The sequence below is a fragment of the Heterocephalus glaber genome, unplaced genomic scaffold, assembly GCF_053883595.1.
Source record: "Heterocephalus glaber isolate CG9 unplaced genomic scaffold, H.glaber_assembly_v1.0 deba00001444, whole genome shotgun sequence".
NCBI lineage: Eukaryota > Metazoa > Chordata > Mammalia > Rodentia > Bathyergidae > Heterocephalus > Heterocephalus glaber.
The window spans coordinates 27,488,632-27,509,071 of NW_028258297.1; the positions used below are offsets into that span (position 1 = coordinate 27,488,632).

General features: G+C 52.0%; 1 protein-coding gene across 4 annotated transcripts; it reads right to left on the reverse strand.

The window, feature by feature from the left end:
• Positions 1-52: 52 nt before the first annotated feature.
• On the reverse strand, positions 53-19,064 carry Foxj2 (forkhead box J2). Of its 4 annotated transcripts, none has more exons than XM_004869521.4 (11): positions 18,887-19,064; positions 12,873-13,219; positions 11,318-11,392; positions 10,403-10,471; positions 10,123-10,263; positions 9,513-9,708; positions 6,239-6,634; positions 5,690-5,791; positions 4,980-5,189; positions 4,213-4,311; positions 53-2,682 (listed from the first exon to the last, which is right to left on the reverse strand). In XM_004869521.4, the coding sequence occupies exons 2-11, from the start codon at positions 13,203-13,205 to the stop codon at positions 2,594-2,596; spliced, it is 1,710 nt and encodes a 569-aa protein (XP_004869578.3). In that variant the 5' UTR covers positions 13,206-13,219; positions 18,887-19,064; the 3' UTR covers positions 53-2,593. The 4 variants fall into 4 exon arrangements, with proteins under 4 accessions (XP_004869578.3, XP_004869577.2, XP_087070258.1 ...); XM_004869520.4 differs by having other exon boundaries at positions 53-2,685; XM_087214132.1 differs by lacking the exon at positions 18,887-19,064 and adding an exon at positions 13,915-18,871 and having other exon boundaries at positions 53-2,685.
• Between the last annotated feature and the right edge of the window lie 1,376 nt (positions 19,065-20,440).

Consider the following 20,440-nt stretch of genomic DNA (forward strand, 5'->3'; position numbering starts at 1 on the left):
TTCTCTTTTCCTACCATGGGAAAAAGAACTTAAGAGAACAGTACAAGTAAGGTAAAATTGGAAACCTTCTTTTTTTTTTTTTATTAGGAAAGCATGCAAAAAAACAACACAACCGTGAGACCATATCCCCTTCCCAGCTTACACCAATGCAAAGCATTATGGGTGGCATGAAGGACTCACCAAACCAGAAACCCGGGGTTAAGGAGAGGAAGCCTGGGATGGATGGATTGATACCAAATAACTACTCCTTCGTCCCTCACTTTCTCCCTTATTTCCTCTTATAAGCAGTGAGCTCCTGCAATTCCACACACATCACCCAATACGACAACAATGACAAGACTTCGTGTCCAGCAAGGCTGAACCAACAAGAAAAAGTAGTACTCTTTCCATCTCATGTAGGGGAGGGGAAACTGAGGCCGAAAGGAAGTCAGGTTTGTCCTGCAGTATTAGCAAGGCTGAACGTGGGCAAGAGGGCCTGCAAGCTTAGGGGGCCTCAAGAGCAGTCTCCAGGTCCAGCCCCAAACTTCAGCTACTCTGGCAGCCACCAGAGCTCTTCATGAGACTCGTCTTCAAAAAACACAGAGGAACAAGGGCTACCTGTGTGTATGATGTCACCTACCCTGTGTGGACCTGAGTAGGAAAGGGGTTTAGAAAAGAGGAGGGTTCATCTGTAAACCAGGAATCCCAGGAAGATGAAAGGGAACCTGTGTCAGATGCACCTTGAATGGGAGGAATAAGGAACAGTTGCCTAACACAGGGATGTTTTGCCGCCTCCCATAGAAATGCTCTCTTCCCCAGGGGGAAATACTGTGTCACACTTCACAAAGTGCCCTCAACACAATGGAGACTCAAGCCACTTGCACACACGCTCCTCCCATCTTTCTTACAAAGGCTTCAAAGAAATAAAGTGCTCTTTAGTTAGCTGTCCTGCTTGCCCCTTACTTCAGCCATGTGGACTTCTTCCACAAACTCTCATGCAGGACCCCTTCCAAGAAAGGAGAGGGGTGATGAGGGGAGAGCAAGGGAGAAGAAAGCCTGATAGCTTAGAGATCGCGAAGAAATGAAAGGATGAAGAAAAGCAGACATTACAGAGTCTTGTTCATGCCACACATTTTGTCCTGCAGTTTGCAGAAAGGGAAAATTTAGTCAAATAAAAATGGAAGTAAAATTGTTCTTCCCTCTCCTAACCCAAACTCAACAATGAATATTAAATGTACACTAGGAATTTACAGCAATGAATCATGGTCATGCTTGCTAGAGGACAGGTGTTATCCTCATGCCTTCTTCCGGGAGCCCCCGGGCCCTCAATGACCCCATCTCTACATTACTTGGCCCCTTCACCCGATTTCCTTCACCCCTCAAAAGCTTCAAGCCCCACACTCTAGATTTCAAGAGAAGCATGTCTATCCAGTGAAATACATGAAACTCATGGTCTACGCCAGCTCACTCCCCTCCTCGGCCTCCTCCTGTCCATAACATAGCTGCAATTCTGCTGTCTGGTGGGAAGAGATTCCCACAGCACGTCAGGGGCCTGATGAAACCCAGAGTGACGGTAGCTTGGTTTCTCTTTCTTGAGAATTCCAGAAAATGGAGGAAGAAAATAATGAGTAGATCTGGGCAGCCAACTAGAGGACAAAATAACATATGCTGGATGGGGAAAGGCAAGGGAGAATGATTTGTAAATCCAATAAGAGCCACAGTTAGTTTTCGGGGAATTCTTTTTTAAAAGCCAAAATGGTTAAAATGAAATCATCTCCAAGAAGCTGAACTGATGGTGAATATTGTCCACTTGGGCTACCATAGAAGCAGAGCTGGAACAAAGACCAACCTAGGCTCCTTAGCAAACGGGGTGGGAGGAGCCAATGGACGTCCCTATGATGCAGCAGCGCACACCCAACCTCACCCTGACTTCCTTTCCATCACTTCCGCAGCATGCTTCTCACCCCCGCCCCAGGCTGCAATCCCACTAGAATCTTACTCTCACCTTCCATGGGAATGAGGATTGTCAAAAGAAGTAAAGATTGAAGGTACAAAGGGACAAGAAAGAAAGCTCAGAGGGCAGAATTAGCACCATTGAGTAAAATCTGCAGTTTTAGATCCCTTCTACTTGATAATGTTACTTTTCCAGTCCCAGCCTGAAACAGACAGGAACAGAAAACAACATAGCACTGAAAGGTGGGGTTAGCGGCGAGTTCCTCAAAGAGAAAGGTGAACCGGAACTACAACCTTTCTCCACAGCTATCATGACCTCATCTTCCGACCTGATGATTTTAAATTAGCAAGGCGTAGACTCGGTCCATGGTGCAGGGACAGGAGATGGAGGATAGTATATAACCAGTAATAATAATAATAATAATAATAATATAATTAGAATAATAATAAAAGAATGAATGAAGGAAAAACAGAAAGGAAGAGAGAAGAATGAGACAAGAAAGAGGGAGTATCTTCGGCAGCATCTTGCAGTGGCTTCTCTGACGGAGAGAAAACAAAAAGAGGATATATATCTATGTACAGGCGGAGGGCAGGAAGGGCCGCTCTTTTCTCGGCCAGATTTCACCACCAGGCCCTGGCTGATGTCCACACTTGTGATGCATTAAGTGATCAAGTCCCAGTCGAAGTCATCAGGAATCTCCTCACTGGCACCTGGAGGCGGGACCGGTGGCCGGGGGACCATGTGGTGTGCTACTGGGAAGAAAGAGTACAGGAAACTGGGTGAGAAGCTGCCCATCAATCTAGATACAGTGCTCAATCCTGTAATCCCAGCACTCGGAAGACTGAGGCAGGAAGATCACCTTGAGTTCAAGGCCAGCATGGGCTACATAGTGAGTTCGAGGCCAGCTTGAAGTACATAGTGAGACCCTGTCTCAAAAACACATAAACAGTGGGCCGGGGATTTAGCTCAGTGGTTCTGGCGCCTGCCTCGCAAGCGCAAAGTCCCGAGTTTGATCCCCAGTACCAAAAAAACACACAAAAAAACCAAAACACATAAACAGTAAAAAAATAAATAAAAAATTTTAAAAGGGCTGGGGATGTAGCTCAGTATGAAGGCCCCGGGTTCAATCCCCAGTGCTGCAAATAAATAAACAAACACACTCCACTGATGAAGACTATGTCATAATGATAAAATATAAGAATGTATGGGCCAGGGATTTAGCTCAGTAGTTTCGCCACCTGCTGCGCAAACCCAAGGACCCAAGTTCGATCCCCAGTACCAAAAAAAAGAATGTAATTTTTTATGAAACAGCAGTATAGAAACATGCATTTACATTACATGGACAAAAAAAATCAGATGTTATCCAAAAAGTGGAAAATACTTGTGGTCAGATAGGATAACAGTAGTGACTTTTCTAAATGTATTTATTTATTTACTTATTTATTTTTTTTGGTACTGGGGATCGAACTTGGGACCTTGCGCTTGTGAGGCAGGCACCGGAACCACTGAGCTAAATCCCCGGCCCTCTAAATGTATTTAAATGTGAAGGCTCCATAAATTTTTTACTATGACTATTCAGTGTTTCTTCCCCCACCCAACCCCTACTATCAAAGACAGTTCAGCCCCGGGCTGGGCATGTAGCACAATGCCTGAGGCCCTGGAATCTATCCCCAGCACCACAAAATGTTTGGTTTTTTTTAAAGAAAAAAAAAAAGACGAAGGGGCCAGGTTTTTAGCTCAGTGGTGCCACCGCCTGCTTCTCAAGCGCAAGGTCCTGAGTTCAATCCCTGGTACCAAAAAAAAAAAAGACGGTTCAATCCCAAGCCCCTGACACTAGCAGTCAAGAGACAGAAATTCATTTTTATTTGCCTGAGTACGTGTATCTTCTATCTAGATTTGAAAGCTATACATAAATGTCACAAATGACTATTTTCAGTTTACATTTATACTTTTACTTCCTTTCATTATTGCTATTACAATCAAATTGTACAGTAAATCTAGGGTTGGAGGTGTGGTTCAGTTGTACAGCACTTGCCTAGCATGTGTGAGGCCCTGGGTCTAAGTCCTGCGCCACCAAATATGAATGAATGAATGAAACATATAACTCAGTAGTGAGTAACCCATCCCCTCCTCCAGCCTTGGGAATCCTGATAGCTCAACCCATCCAGGTAGGGTCAGGCAAAAGGGCAGAGAGAGAAGGCTGAGAGCAGAAGAAAGCAAAACGACTCTTCAGGGAAGAGACTGTGTGTCTGGGGTGAAGTCTACTTCTGGGCTCTCACCTGGGCGATTGTATGCTGCTGAGTCCTGGGTGGGGATGGGGTACATTGGTGATGGGCCAGGGTAGAGGTGGGAGGCTTGTGGGTGCCCATAGGAGTTCACTGCCAAAGCAAGACAAGAGTCACTGAGTGGGGTCATCGTACTCAACAGGGGGAATGGGGTGTGCACCCTTCCTCTCTCCAACCTCCTGCTCCCTTCCCACCCTTGTTCTAAAACTCCTGTAGGCATAAAGGAGTTCTGCAAATGCTGCCACCCTCACTGTGTAGGATAAAAAGGCATAGGCCCAGAACTGTGAACTATCAAAACTACAAGCATGACAAATACAGGCACACAAGCGAGTCTCTTTCCACTAGTCCAATACACCTGATGGGATCCAGGTAAAGGTTGGGGCTTCTAAAACATGTCCTCCATTTCCTCAAGTAATTCTGACCACTCAGATCAAGGCCTGAACTCCTAGACCGAGGTCTATTTCTTTTGCATGTTTCAGGGTAACTTTTCAGTCAATGCAGCTAACAAACAATCTCAGAGCCAGGCACGGTGACATACAACTGTAATCACAGAACTCGGGAGCCTGAGGCAGGAGGATAGCTGAGAGTTCGAGGCCAGCCTGAACTACAAGCCAGAGCCTGTCTCAAAAATCAAACAAACCAGTCCCACGGCTCAGTTTGGGTCACTGTACATAAATGTTTTCTCCGGATTCTCTTCCACTGTTCCCACCCTTCACTTCCACACAGTCCCCACCTCCGTGGCAATGAGCTTGGTGCAGTACCTTGGTTCATCGCTGGCTCCTGTTTGCTGCTGGTGAGGGCACAGGAGTCTGAGATTCGGGTGGGGGCTGGTGACCGGTGGGAGGTGCCCTGCGGGGGAATGTGACCCGTCTGAGTGAGGAAGTGGTTGAGGGAGTCACACAGGTTGGCGATGTGATGCTGGTCGAGGGTCCAGTTCTTCTGCTCAGCCTGTCGCAGACTCTCCATCAGCTCTGCAAACAGGATGGGAGCAAGGCTGAGCTCACAGAGGTGCAACAGGCCCAGGTGACCCACCCCTGTCTGCCAAGCCACAGCAGAAGTCCACACCTCAGGCAGTGTGTGTATACAGTAGCATTTACACCTGCCAGGGCGCCAGATTCAAACTCTTATTCTGCTTGCTCCTTAGCAGATTCTTACTATGATTTCCATCTTACTGATGACTAAAATACCTTTCAGAGTGACTGACTGAATTTGTTATGGGCACACTGTCAGCACACAGTGACTGAACTACAGAGCAGTGGTCTAGGGTTTCTAAAGTCCCAGGAGCCTTCCCTCTCCCAAAGACAAAACCAAGAATAAACTGCCATACTTTGAGTTAAGGTAAAATTAATTGGAAAAATGAGATCCATATGATGCATCTTGTGCAATGGGAGGGTAAATAATGAAATCCTCAACGTGCTAGGTTTTCTCACTCAGTATGTTTCCCTCTGGACATCGTGCTTTAAGCTCTAACCTGAGAACTGTGACTGTTCGATGCTGGACCAGTTGAGCCGATTCACCATCTTGAAGCTCTCCTTTAAGGAGTCAATATTGGAGCACCAGTCAGGAGGAAAGGCTGCAAGAGGAAAGCGTTAGACCGACACTGAAACTGTGTGCGTGGTTCCTGCAGCACACGTTATCGGCCAGGGCAGCTTCACACTCTCCCCTTGGAGTTACAATTCATACAGCTATCTATGCTTTAGGTGCAGCCCAGCTCATAGGAGAAGATGCAAAACGATCCTAATTTACCCACGAATATGGTGGGAAAACAGAGACCCTCAATCCCCAAACCTTCTACAATATACACTTCTAGGGAGCACTGGCTCAAACTGAGACGAGCTCTCAGGGACACTAGCCGGAAGTCCCGCCGTGAACATCCGGCCCGCTGAGCCTCCAGATGAGCTCTTGGGGTCAGAGGCCGGAAGCCCCGCCATGAACTTCCGGCCCGGTTCACCTCTGAGTGCAGGGAGAACGAGGCTCCTTCACCCTCCTTCACTTCTTCCGGTGAGTTCCCCACACTCACCGAAGCCAGGACTATTGATGGGCGCCTGGCCCTGTGCCTGTGGCTGCTGCTGGGGCGGCGGCTGGGTGGGGTGCGGGTGGGCGTGGTGCTGGTGAGGGTGGTAGGCGCTGTGCTGCAGTGGGGCTGCATGCATGGCCATCACTGGGGGCGGCCCGTAGCCGTCGGCCCCCGCAGGCTTCCCCCCTGGTGGGGTGCAGCTGTCAGGGCTTGGGGTGTGCAGGGCCGGGGCGCCCCCGACACTTGAGGGGCCTTGGGGTGGTGCCTGCTGCGGCGCCTGTGACTGCTGGGCAGGTGGCTGCGGTGGCGGCGGCTGCTGCTGCTGAGGTGGCGGCGGCTGCTGCTGGTACATGTAGTAGTTGTTTGAGGGCGGCATGTCGCCCAGGAGAGACGAGAAGCCTGCGGGCCAGGAGGAAGGAGACAACGACTTAGGCCAGGCGTGTTTCACTCAGTGCGACTTTGCCTGGGTTGAGATGGGAAACCTCAGACGGCAGCTGTGGGAAAAAAAAGGGTAAGTGTTCTGGGGCCATGGGGATCCCTACGGCCTTCCCGGGAGACAGCAAATTGGAAAGCAGGTTACAGAGGGCCTTGACACTGTGGTGACCTCTGAACTTTAATAAAAACCGCACACCTTTCTATGCTACTTTTGAGGAATTTGAGTGTAGGCCTGGAATCACAGCTTCAGAAGAAATCAGACAGCAAGTGAAAAATAAATTATAAATAAAACAAAGCTGGTTTGGGGACATAGTTTAGTAGGAGAGTGCTTGCCTAGCAACCTCAAAGTCCTGTGTTCCATCCCCAGCACCAGTTAATATAGATTAGGGGAAGAGGGAGAGAGAAAGAGAACAAAGCCACAGTACATCTACTCTCTCCTCTTCCTCACTGTCTCCACAGTCCTCTACTGTTACTGCCTTCTGTATTCTTCTTTTACCAACAAATGGAGTCTGGGTGAGAAGCAGAGTAGAGAAGGATTAATTTCTCAAGCAGACTAAGGAGGGAAGACCTAGGGACTTTCTATCATAATTAAACTTAAATGAGCACTTAGTTTCTCACTCAACCTAAAATTACTTTTTAACAATCTTCTCTGATTCTCCACCTCCAATCAACCAATCACAGTTGTATTAACTTCACAAGCTATTGCAACAATCTTGGAATACTCTCTAGATAGGGATCTCCTCAGATTTAAAAAAGGAAACTCCCTGTAATCCCAGCACTTGGGAAACTGAGGCAGGAGGATCACCACATACTCAAGGCCAACCTAGGCTCCAGGGTAAGTTCAGGGCCAGCCTGGACTACATGACACCCTGTCTCTAAAAACAAAATACATACATACATGACAATTAATGTTTTCCAAAAGTGGCTTCCAAACAATTTTTATCATTCTGTTCAGCAACTGCTGCTCACAAGGGGCCACTGCATAGAACGAGAAGAGCCAGAGACACACTTGAACCGTGACCCTCACCACTGCCTCTAATTTCTTTTTTATTTTTTTTTTTTTTTTAATTTTTATTTTTTTGGTACCAGGGATCGAACTCAGGATCTTGCACTTGCGAGGCAGGCAGCAGAACCACTGAGCTAAATCCCCAGCTCTAATTTCTTTTTTAAATAGTATAGTGGTAGCACTGTGGAGGCTGAGGCAGAAGGATTGCTGAGAGTTCAAGGCCAGCCTGAACTACAAAGCAACACCCTGTCTCAAAAAAACAAACAAAAAAGTATAATGGTGATGTACACCCATAATCCCAGCACTCTTGGAGGCTGAGGCAGGAGGATCACAAACTCGAGCCCAGGCTGGGCAACTTAGCAAGACCTTGTCTCAAAATAAGAAAGGGCTAAGGGTATAGGTCAGTGTGGAGACCCTGGGCTCAATACCCAGTACCACGACCAATTAGTCAGTAGTGCAGAGATTGCAGAAAGCCAAATCAAACAGTCTCTTTTAAGTCATTTTTAAATGATAATTATCGAAATTTCCAAATGGATATTAGCCATCCACATTATTAATTGCATTAGGAGTGATAATGACATGGTCGATAACTAAAGGCAATGTATCATTTAACAGTGCATACTGGTGTAAATCTGTAATCCCACTACGTGGGAGGCTGAGGCAGGCAGATCTCAAATTTGAAAACAGCTTGGGCAACCTAGCCCTCTCTCAAAAAAAGGTTTTGAAGATCTGGGAATACAGCTGATGGTAGAGTGTTTTCCTAGCATGAGTGAGGCTCTAGGTTCAATCTCCAGCACTATAAGAAAAAAAAAAAGAATTATATTTATGGGCGAATGATACAATGTCTGAGAACCACATGAAATTACACATTTAAAAATTTACATTTTTTTCCAAAAAATTGGGCAGTAAATAAAACATTTTTAAAATGTTGGTAACTGCTAAGTAATGGAAACACAGGAGTTTATTTCATTTTTTGCTCTATTTTGGGATCTATTTGAAATTTTTTATAGTAAAAAGTAACAGAGCCAGGCATGGTGGCACATGCCTGTAATCCCAGCACTTGGAAGGCTGAGGCAGGAGGATTGCCACAAGTTCAAGGCCAGCCTGGACTACATAGTGAGTTCAAGGCCAGCCTGAACTGTATAGCAGGACTCTGTCTCAAAAAACAAAACAAAACAAAACAAAAGTAACAAATAGAAATTCGAAAATAAGTTGCTCTAGAGAAACAGTTCTTGGGTAGAGGGTACTACTGCTGCCCCCTTGTGGTCACCTTCTAAATGGCTCACCTAAAGCCCTAATGTCACTGATCCTGGGCTACAGATGTAGCTCAGGGGTACAGTACTTTCCTGGCAGAAACAAGGCCTTAGGTTCGAGCCCCAGTACTGAAAAACAAACAAAAGTGACTGCCTTGGGCTGTGGATGGAGCAATCCTCAACCTCATCTTCTGAAGCTAGTATTACCCAGTCGCCTCCTGAACAGCTCCCCAACTCCAAACAGTCTCAGTTCGCGAAGTGTTCCCTCTGCCACTATCAACCACTTGGTGTGTAAAAAATAAGGAATAGGCAAGAGAAGAGATTGTCACCACTTAATTCAAAAATAGAAGGACGAGCTGGACCCAGTGGCACACTCCTATTATCCCAGCTTTCTGGGAGGCTGAGGGAAGAAGATCACAAGCTTGAGGCCAGATAGGGCAATGCAGTAAGACCCTGGCTGGGGATATAGCTCAGCGTGAAGGTCCCAGGTTCAGTCCTCGTTCTGCAAACGACCTGATACAGACATAGATGACGTGGATGCACAAGTGTAGGTGTCCGTGTGCCCGCCCCAACGCCGGCTCACCGTGCTGTGAAGAGGAGGATTTCTCCAGCATGGACTTGTAGAGGTTGCGGAAGGACCAGCTCAGGTCCTGGAAGTTGATCTCGGAGTAGGAGAACTTGAAGTCATGGTTGGTGCTGTAGAGCGGAGGGGCACCCTCGGCGCTGTCTCTCCCCGGAGCCCCTCCAGCTACCGCCCCACCGTCCACAGCCCCTGTGCCCTGTGAGAACAAGAAACCCTGAGCCACAGCCTGGGGGAGGAACCAGCAGAGCCTTCATTGGTCCCCGGCTCTCTGTCCTCTTCCAGCTGTTCAGTAACACCCCGCCATGTTCCCTTTCTTTCTCCCACCATCCTGTTTCTTCTTCAGATGTCCAATCATATACTGTTCCCATCCCCTTCTCACAGTCTTCTGGCTTCCCTTCTACTCTCCTCTCCATTTCTTCCCTGACGTTTCTCAAAGTTCTGCTCTGCCTTTCTCCCCTCTCTCCCTCCCTGTTCCTCGCTCCCTCTGCCTGTTCTTCTCCGGGTTTCCCTGTTCCTTTCCCTCTTTCCCAGCTGATCTGCCCAACACCCCACAGGACTCCACCCCACCCAGCTGAGCCTGAGCCTTCCCTGAGGCCCGCCCACTGCCCACCTGGCCGTAGCTGGCCATGGACGTGGGGCTCTGAAGCGGCACCGGAGGGGTCCCCTCGGGAGGCAGCGAGGCTTCTCCACTCCCCGGGACACCTCCCCTCGGGCTCTTGCTGGCCTCCTGTTCCGGGGAGTCTTGGGAGAGCTGCGTGAAGGAAGAGAAATCCATGAGCAACCAGGAAGCGTCTTGCCAAGACCGGTCCGGTGGCTTCCCCTCAGGTGGCGTCCACCTCTGCCTTGGAAAGGACTCAGTGTCCAGGCAAGGATAGGTGGGGGAGACTCACGTCATCATCCGGAGGGTGCCTCCTCTTCCGGGAAATGTCAGGGCACGTGTCGATTGTCCAGTAAGAGCCCTGCAAGGAGAACCGAGGCCCACTGAGAACAAAATCATCACCTAGAAGTTCTCATCTTGGAAACAGACATGTAGCAGAATTTTCACATGATAATACAGTCATGTTAAGAAACAGTGGTAGCGTGCTTGCCTAGCATGTGTCAAGCCCTGGTCCTTGCCCAGAATCACAAAATAAATAGAGAGAGGCAGATAGAGGGCTGAGAAGAGAGGGCTGGCCATCTACACTGGCTCTTGAGGGTCCTGGGTGTCACTGAGGCATCAGTTTGTCCTGTAAGCTGCCTGAGTGTGCCAGGCCCACTCCTACATGCAAAGACAGCCTCGGTTCTTCCGAGCACAGTGGAACCTAGTTCAGAGAGCTAAGACTGTGCAGAGCCAGTCCTTCCCTTCCCTTGCGACCTGAGCCAGATCTCTGGACCCTGGCATTCATATCTGTCCAATAAAGAGGATGCTGCTCCATCCCTTCTTCCTTTGTGGTAAAACCCAGGTATTTTTCTACAGAAAAATTCCTATAAAGTTTATGAAGTCAACCTTTTACATCTAGAAAAAGAGAGTGCCACAGAAGAAAAGAGGCCTCAAAATCAAATTTACCATAAACATTTCTCTTTAAAAAAAAAAAGATTTTAATATTAAAAATTTTTTCAAAAAAGATTTCACAATCTTCCTTAGTCACCAACTGGGGCCCCACAAGCTTCACAACCAAGCTTTTCCTCTGAGGAAAAATAAAGATGCTTCTCTAATTAATATGATTTCCTCTTTGGGGTAATTAAAGCAGTCACGGGCTCTGGCCCTCAACTGCTTCACTCTCCGTCCTGCTCCTCGGATTCGGATTCGTACAGCCAGGGCTCACCTTCCCAGGGTCATCCCGAGGTCTGGGCACCTTCCGGAAACACTTATTGAGAGAAAGGTTGTGCCGAATGGAATTCTGGGGAAACAGAGGAGCAAGTGAGATGTGAGCATTGTGCAAACATTTACAAGTGCTCCAACATACTGCACAATAAAGTTGAAGCATCGGGTAAATCTGGCCTCTCTTACTATATAAATGGCAGAAATTATGTATGGGAAATCAAGGGCAACAAAGCCAGGCATGGGGGTGTGCACCTGTGACACCAGCACTCTGGGAGACCGAAGTGAGAGGACGGAGCCCAGCCTGGGCAACTCCTGACTCAAAATAAAAAAGGGCTGGTTGGGCCAGGAATTTAGCTCAGTGGTTCTCCTGCCTGGCTCAAAAGCGCAAGGATTGGAATTTGATCCCCAGTACCAAAAAAAGGGGGGGCTGGGGACATAGCTCAGTGCGAAGGCCTTGGGTTTCAGTCCCCAGTACAAAAAAAAAAATGAAAAATGATAAATCAGGACAATGGACAAGAAAAATGCAGCAATTAAATTTATAAGAGGCAATGGCTATAAATGTGATTATCAGTGTTTTTGCAGAGCTGATATACAGCTTTCAAACCGTTGCCTCTAACTGACACCAGGTATATAAATGCTTCACATCACCATCTGCTCAGTTCCTCAGCCTTCCCCGTCTACAGCAAAAGGACAATGTTTTTAAACTTATTTAAGTGAATTAGAAGAAAATATAAATCTGGAGTGAAACAGGCACAAATCACAACCATGATCCCAGTGGCCTGGCGAATGGTCACCCTGGAGGATGGAGGACAGAAACAGTATTGGACAAGGTGTGGCCAGAGGCTGCAGTGCAGCAGGGCCACGTTCACCGAGGGAAGCGGCTGCCTCTGACAGACTGCACTGCATCACCTGGTCTGTATGTCAGCTGGTGGTCTACAGAGTGGGAAAACCACAGTGGAGTCCCCCTGCCTCTCCACAACTGGCAAATGAGCTGGTGCTCTGAAAGAGTGAGAACATCAGCCTTCCTGCTTTGCTTGGAAGAGTAGCCCTTCTTCCTTCAACTTGAGCCAAATAACCTAACCCCTCATTACTTGCCTGGCAGACCAGGTGTCGGTAAAGGACTTAATTATGTATTTTTTTTCTTGGTATACAGTTTTGCAAAAGATGCTGACTGTGTGCAATAATGCTATGGAAATTTGATGAGCATCCTGCCTCTGGAAGCAAGGGACTAGATCATGCCTGGCGCTGTGAGTTGAACATAATAAAGTGGCAATAAATACTTGTGAAATGAAAGAGTCCCCTTTGTGAGGAGTTGTAAGATAAGAGGGGTCGTGATCAACAGCATCCTGCCATCCCCACAACTAAACTTAATAGCTCAGCATCACTGATAGACCTGATGAAAACTGTTCAACTTTTAAAAAACTAAGACATGAAATTTTAAGTTTACACATCCCTAAGACAAGGCAGAGTGACCTGGACCAGGCTGTAGGAAGAAACAAAGGTAGAGAGAAGAGTTGTCAGAGACCGAGACTTGGGTTGTTGCAGGGTGGCCCCACCTTCCAGCCGATGCCCGCATTCTTGTAGTAGGGGAAGTTGTCGCAGATCCAGCGGTAGATCTCACTCAGGGTCATCTTCTTGGCTGGGGACGAGTTGATGGCGTAGGTGATGAGGGTGGCATAGCTGTATCGTGGTTTGCCATCCTGGTGGACGGCAGCCTCATCTTTGCTCAGGGTGGCATTAGGATCTGTGGGTGAGCCCGGGGAACACTTTCGGTTGCCCCCTGGAGGCCCTGCCTGTGAGGCGCTCCCCAGCTTCTCGATGGTGGCCCGCAGGGTGAGCTGGGGGAGCCAGTCTATGGAGGTGAGGCTACTCTCCAGGTCGGAAGCCATGGTACTTCTGGGCTCTGCAGAGAAGACAACAAAGTGGGGTAGAAAGTAGACAAGCATTCCCCCTGGCTACTGGGGGCAAGAGATTCCCGATTCCTGCCAGATGAGTGGTGCACACCTGTAATTCCACCACTCTGGGAGGCTGAGGCAGGAGGATCACAATCCCAAGCTGAAGCCCAGCCTGGGCAACTTAGCAAGACCCTGTCTCAAAAAATGCAAAGGGCTAGAGCTGTAGCTCAGTGCAAAGGCCCTGGGTCCAATCCTCAGTACTGAAGGAAAAAAAAAAAGAGAGAGATGCCCAGTTCCTAATGTTTAAGGGAAGCAGTTTCTTCCCACTATATTTCCCAAGAAAATGCCCTGCGGGGATGGCTCTCGACCAGTGTTCAAGAATCCTCCAGCACCGTCACCTGTCTGTCTCACAAGCGCAAAGTCCAGAGTTCGATCTCTGGTACAAAAAAAAATAAAAAAAGAATCCTCCAGCAGCTGTGGCACCAGGCCGAGAGCGGACTGCCACTTATGCCACATCCCAGTGCGGAGCACGACTGCTCGTGTCCCCCAAGTGCAGGGCCGAGATCAAACCGCACCCCTCAGTTGCCCTTGCTTGGGAGAGCCCTAAGAAACGGTATTTTAAAACTCTGCAGGAGTAAGTTTCAAGAAAAAACCTCACTTAGAGAGCAGGTAGGTCTCTAGCTGCAGTCCACTCTCCAATTACCTGATGTGTTATATTTCTGTAGCACATCCACAGGTAGGTAGACACGTGGACAAAACACCAGCAGGAGTAAACACACCCACGCCAAGGAAGCCCAGGCCAACGCTGCTTCAGGTGGGATACACTAGGAGCGCGCTCAGTCTTTCAACCCCACTCACGTGGGCTTGGGAGGCCCACAGACCCATCCGAGCATAAAGTAGACAACCAGCAAAGGACGATCTAAAACCGATACGTAAACAGCATAGCCCACAACCCAACATGCAACCAGCTACGCGGCGTACATTACCGAAGGCCGCCAGCCCACTGAAGACAGTCCCCAGGGCGCAGCTGCGCTCACACCTTTGAAGCTCCCGCCCACAGACACCGCACCAGGAAGGAGTCGCATGCAGAGCCCTCCCACCGCTCCTGCGGGCCAGGAGACACCCAGCTGTGCGCTCACCGTGACTGTCCGATAGCTCGGCTAAAAATAGAAAATAGCCACTTCGGGCAGGCTGGCTCCCCTTCCCGCCCTGCTCCCTCCTTCCCGGCTAGGCACCGGCTAGCTGCACCTCCAAGCACCTCCTAGCTGCTAGCCGCCCACGCCCAAGGACTGCAGGCCCCGCTGCCAACCCAATGCCCGGCGCTCTCGCTGCCAGCAAGGTGCAGCCAGGGTGGCACCGTGGGGGGGGGGGGTGACAGCTGATGGCGGAGCCATCGGGGCCACTTGGCACTCAATCTGATGCCAGCAGCCCCCGACCACTTGCTGCCTGACAGGTTTGTGCCCGCATAGCTGCCAGATTCCAGCAGCATTTCTTCCTCGGGCCCACCAGGGAGGGCACGGCGCCGCGAGCCAGGGCAGGCTGCACGGAAGTGTCCTGTGCACGCACGTGATGTCTAAATCCACAGCAGATGAGTGTGCGGACACAGACGTCCACGTGCACAATTGGCAGGTGAAAGCTCGGTCCCAGATGCACCCCCCTCTCCGGGCCAGGACACACTTTGCACGCTAGGCTGCAGTTCTGTCGGGAGCTGGGAGCGTACCCACTACCCTGTCCCTGCCCCAGGTCCCAGCTTTGCACACCCGCCGTCCACACATGCACCCACCCCCAAGCTCCCAGCCAGCAACATGCCAGGCCACTTGCTGGAGGGAACACCCCAGTGCCTGGGGCTGGGCAGCAGGGGACAGCTGCGGTCACAGAGCCGTGGGTCAGGAGGAAGCAGCCCGGCTTATAAATAGCGCGAAAGGTTTCCCCTTCAGCCTCAGCTCCTCTCCCCACCATCCTCTTATCCCACTCCCTCCACTGTGCTGAAACCATGGAAACTTGGAAAATGCGAGGGACACCTATCATTCCGCGAAGACAGACACCTTCTAGGGCTCCGCTAAATCAAAGCACCCCAGACCCTGGCAGTGGGGGGGAGCTCACGCCAGGTCTCCGCAGCTGAGCCGAATCACGCCCACCAGCCGTTTCTCCATAGAGCCCTCCGTTCTTTCTCTTTCTTTAGAGCCAGGGTCTTGCTGTGTTGCTCAGGCTGGCCTTGAAGGCAAGTGAAAGTCTTGCCTCAGCCTCCTGAGTAGCTGGCACTACAGGCGAGCACCACCACACTAGGCTCCTTGGCCCCGTTATCTCCTGCTGCAGGGCCCTGGGAAATGCCAGCTTAAGCTCACAGATCTTCAGCTGACCTGCACCCCTGTGAACCCTGGACCCGGGCATGAGCGTGGACCTGGCACACGCGGGTCGCCATCGAGCCCTCCGTGCTATGCTCTGTTCTGTGCCTTGCCTGACCCTTACCCAGCCCCAGGGCAGGACACCACGGTTACATTTAACCCTTCTCCACTATCCTCCACGACAGGACTCCGCTATCAGGATGGATCGGATCTTGCCAGCCTCCAGAGGCCCGACGGCTGGTCCCAGCTCCCAGCACAGCCTCCTTCAGCCCAGCCTGGCCCTTCCTCAGACCTGCATGTACTTCCCCATTCTCAAGGAGCGGCCTAGGGCAGAGAACTTGGGGGCTCAAGTTCCATGGTTCTATTCCCAGCCGCACTGCCCACTCACGACCTGTCCCTAACCATCCCTGCTCCCTGAAGTCTTCATGCCTCAGTTTCCCCGTCAGTAAATGAAGTCATAGCCCTGCCAAAGCTTCACCCTGGAAGAGAGGGAATGGAGCCTAAGGAGCCAGTGGCTGCCACGAATTCCATGCTGCCCAAAATAATGGCACAAGGCTAATCTTCGGGCTATTATTAGAAAGGTAAACAAGAGGTAGCTCCCCTTCTCAGTCCAATCCACCTAGTTCCCTGACCTCTCTCCAGGTGGGCCTCGCACCACCGGCTTGTGCAGAACCTGAGTCAGGCCACATTCCTGCGTGCACGCTGCAAGCCCAGAAGGAAATACCCACAGCACCCTGGAGAGGCAGCCAGCGGGCAGGCTCCTCCCAGCACAGGCCTTAACGAAGGAAGGCGGCAGAGCCAAGGAAGGCAGAGAAAAGCAGCAGACAGACACTGTGGGATGGAAAGACCAGCCCTGGTGGAGGCTGAGAGACCCCAAACCATCGCCAGTTTCCTTCCATTATCGGGACAGCCAGGCTCGTAGCCGCCCTCTGGGCAGTGCCCCGTCAGGTGTTAGCACTAACGTCCTGTCCTGCACCCAAGGCCAAAACTAACTGGCAGCGGCCAAGCATTCAAAGTCCTCCCAGCCCCGCCACCTCCTGACCCCGCACATGCCGGCAAGGCACCTCACCCCTCCGCATCTTCGCTTTGTCCACAAAATACAGATGGTAACTGCCTGTGAGGGTTTGTGAGGATCGTACTTACTAGCACTTAGTAAGTGTCACCTATGGGTAGCTATTAATTTTGAATGGGGAAAAAGAATATGTAGGGGGCTGTGGGTGTGGCTCGGTAGTACAGTGTTAAGTACGCGTGCACAGCCTTGGATTCAGTAATCCCCAGCACCAGAGAGAGAGAGAGAAATACAGAGCATTAGAAATTAAAACTCAAAAAACTGAGACTTTAAGGGTCAGACTAGAAGCAGCAAGCCTACAACGATTTGTGTTGCAAAACCTGTACTGAGTTTGCGAAGGTTTTCAGGATGTCAGAATCTCAAACCTTTCCTTTGGAGATTGTATTATTCATGTTAAGATCTAGAAAACCCCAAGGATGAGGGAATGGGGCAACATCACCTCTTGCCTCTCTGGGCAACTAGGTGTGGCCATACGATGAGGTCTAGAAATCACAGTCAACCCTGCTTGATAGCCTCCTGTTTTTGGTGGCCTCCTCTGAGGCAAAGAGAGCCAGCAACACTCAGCAGAGCCGACCAGGTGGGCTAGGTGGGCGGTCAGCCGCAGTGTACCCGGAGCTGTCACGGCACAGCTTGCCCTGAGCCCTCCACAAGTTGCACTCCAGCCTCTGCTAAGTGCTTTTGTAAGAAACAGGCTGTGGTTCCACCAGAACCAATCCTTTTAAAAGTAAGGGAAGCAGTTCTAGACTTAGGAGTCCAGGATCCTCCTGAGATCAGAAGGGTTATCAAGGAGGCTGCATGCTGGTCCTAGAAGCAGCAGTCCCAGCCTGAGACTGGGCCACCTCCACTTGGGCTGAGGGCTCCTGCCGGCCAGCACCCTGGGTACCACCTCCTCCAGGTCCTCCCAGACGGTGACCAGAAACACAACCCAAGGTCCTGGAGTACGGTCTGACACGCAAAGATGACCTGTCTCCTCACGAACATCCTTTCACTCCAGACACAGAGCCAGGCCACACTCACCTCGATGAAGAAGCAAACACGCTTGTTCTACAGCTCGGTGGGCACATCTGTGAGGGTAACCGTGTCCCTTTCACCACCAGCAGAAGGTGTCTGCCAGGACTAAGTGCACAGACTTAGGGATCGGGCAGCCCAGACACAGGAGTGGGAACACGAAGCTGTCCCGTGGGCTTGCTCTGGGGTGTGGCACTCCTTGCCAAGACAAAACCCCTCCCTACTAGGAGGCAGGAAAGCAGGTACCCAGCGGGCGACCTTGGGCTGAAGGGCAGACAGCCCAGCTCAGCCAGGAACCCTCCCGCCACTTTTTTCTTGCCTTTCCTGAAGACTCTGAACTTTGACGATTCCCTGTCTTAGGAGGGGAAACCTAAATCCAAGTTTCCAAGGACCCAGAACTGAACAAGCAGCAGGAAGGCAGCCAAGGAGATCAGGGGGTGCTTCTCTGGAAGGAAGCACTAGTAAACTCCTCAGCATCCAGTGTCCCTGTGTCAACTTATCAGGATGGAAGGCTGGAAGCATGCAGCCAAGCTCCTGCCTTCCACCTGGGACCTGGATTTTCCTAAGAAACTGACAGGAGGAGTGTAGGGGGCAGGCAGACCCAGTATTAGGAAAAGCTTCAACCCAGGAGTGGACATTTCCCTGGCCAGCCTCACTGAGGCCACGAGGGATTCAAATTCTCAGCTCTGGGTCTTGTGGGGCCAGGCACACATCCAGCCAGGAAAGGAAATGTCAGGCAGCAGAAGCAGTCTCCGTGTCCACTGCAGGCCGGTGGGGACAGACTGCTTCCCTTGCTCGTCAAGGGGACAATAATCTCAGTGGGCTGGAGAGGACACCGCTGGTGGACACCATGCTGACTTCTCCAGAGTGCCCTAGGACACTGGGCGACACCAGGACTTTGGTGAGGGCAGCGCTACGTGAAAAGGCCATGGATGGAGGGCGCTGTGGTGTCAGTGTGTTCTGGCGTCTTTACTACATAGGACGCCTGGAGTTCTGGAAACTGTCATCTACCCTCTACAAGAAACACCCACTTCCATACGGGCCTCACACGAAGCGCGCCTGTCAGACTCCAAACACTCCAAACCCGTTTCTCAGTCTCTGCAGCAAGACATGGGTTCGAGTCCAGACGCTGCTTCTGAGCACATTTCCCAGAAGACTGAGTTATCACTCACTGCCGTCCCCAACGCGGAAACCCAGACCCACTGAGACCCACCGGTGTCTCCAGGTCCAAAGAGAGGAGGGGGAGCACTAACCTGTCTCCAAGTTTCTCCCGGCACAGGGAGGAAAGTGCCAGGTCCTGGAGTCAGGGGCTGGAGGGCGTCCCCTCCTCAGAGGAAGGTGACCGGTCTCATCCTCGGTGGCTCTTCCGGTACCGGGCTGAGCCTCCCAGGCGGGCGAGCAGAGCTGGGTCCCCCTCGCCCGGGGAGCCGAGGGAGGCGGCGGCGGGGGAGAAGGAGGTCCTACCTGGGGGAGGTGGCGCGGCCCCCACACCCCGCCTGCCGCCCTGGGGAGGGGAGGAGCCTCTCCCCTCCCCCCCAAGCTGGGTCTCCCGCGGGAGGCGGGCGCTTTCGGTCTGCAGGAGCCCCAGGCGGCGGGGCTCGGCCCCGGTCCGCTGTCTGGGCCCGGGGAAGTGGAGGGAGCGGTCTGGCTCCCGCGCGTCAGGACGCCCCGCTCAGTGAGTGCCGGGGCCGGGGCGCCCACCCCGCGGCCGGACACCTCCTCTCCGCCTCCGGGGTCCCCAAGTGTCCGCGGCGCGAGTGTGGAGGGCGGCGGCTTCCTCGAGGAAGGAGCACCTCTACTTCTGGGTCGCCTCCCGAGCCGCGACGGGGTCCCGTCGCCTCTGGGAAGGACAGGCGCGTCCCCTGCGCCCGGCCCAGGCTGCGCCGGCCCCGCTCCCGCCTCCGCTCGGGCGCCCGGGGCGGGGTCCTCGGCTCCCCGCGCTCTCCGCGTCGGCCTGGGCAGCGGACTCCGGAGGCCGCGGCGCCGACTCCGAGCCGGCTCCCGCGCTGCAGCGCCCCCTCGAGGCCCTGCCTGCGCCGCCGCCCTAGGAGCCCGGGGCTCCCTGCGCTGCCACCGCTCGGCTCCGGCCGGCCCGGGAGCCAGAAGTGGACGCGCGGGTCGGGTATCGGCTAGGTCTGGCTCCGCTCGGCTCCGCTGCAGGCCCCGGCTCCGCCCCGGCTCCGCGCCGCGCCCCGCCCCCGCCGCCGCCGCCGCCGCCACCGCCTCCGCCACCGCCTCCGGGCGCAGGTTAAGGAGGCGCGGCGCCGGTCCGCAGCTCGGATCTGCAGCGTCCTCTCTGCGGATGGGCAACCTCTGCTTTCTCAGAGATGGTGTGGATGGGCTTCTCCTCTCCCATCAGGTTCATAAAGGATCCTGGGCATTGGGGCGAAGTTACCATGGTCCCCGAGAGCATCCTGCAGTTCAGGACCTGTTCTCGAGGGGCGTGAAAGGTCTCTTCCCCTCCCTACGCCAGCTCTGCACGCCTGTGCCAGGCCCTTGGCCAGCACACAGAGGACTCGGATGCTCGGGCTGCTCCCCAACAGGCCAGGCAGCCTCAGGCGAGGTAAGCAGGAGAAAAACGGCTTTTCTTTTTTTCTTTTTCTTTTTTTTTTTCGGTACCTGGGATCGAACTTGGGTCCTTGAGCTTGCGCAGCAGGCGGCGAAACCACTGAGCTAAATCCCCGGCCCCAAAGTAGCTTTTCTAACGGTGCGGTGTGCACAGTGGACAGGATATGCCTGTTGTTTAGTTCACTTGGAAGACACCTTGTCCCAAGGCCAGAGTGAAGGGTTCTCACGCACAGGCCCTG

Excerpts from the sequence above, each read along its gene's own strand:
- Foxj2 (XM_004869520.4), bottom strand. The coding sequence starts at position 13,205 with ATGGCTTCCGACCTGGAGAGTAGCCTCACCTCCATAGACTGGCTCCCC. Across the intron at positions 6,635-9,512 it reads ATCCTCCTCTTCACAGCACG|GCTTCTCGTCTCTCCTGGGC; the intron begins GTGAGCCGGCGT and ends CCTGGCCCGCAG. Across the intron at positions 4,312-4,979 it reads GGAGCCAGCGATGAACCAAG|TGAACTCCTATGGGCACCCA; the intron begins GTACTGCACCAA and ends TTGCTTTGGCAG.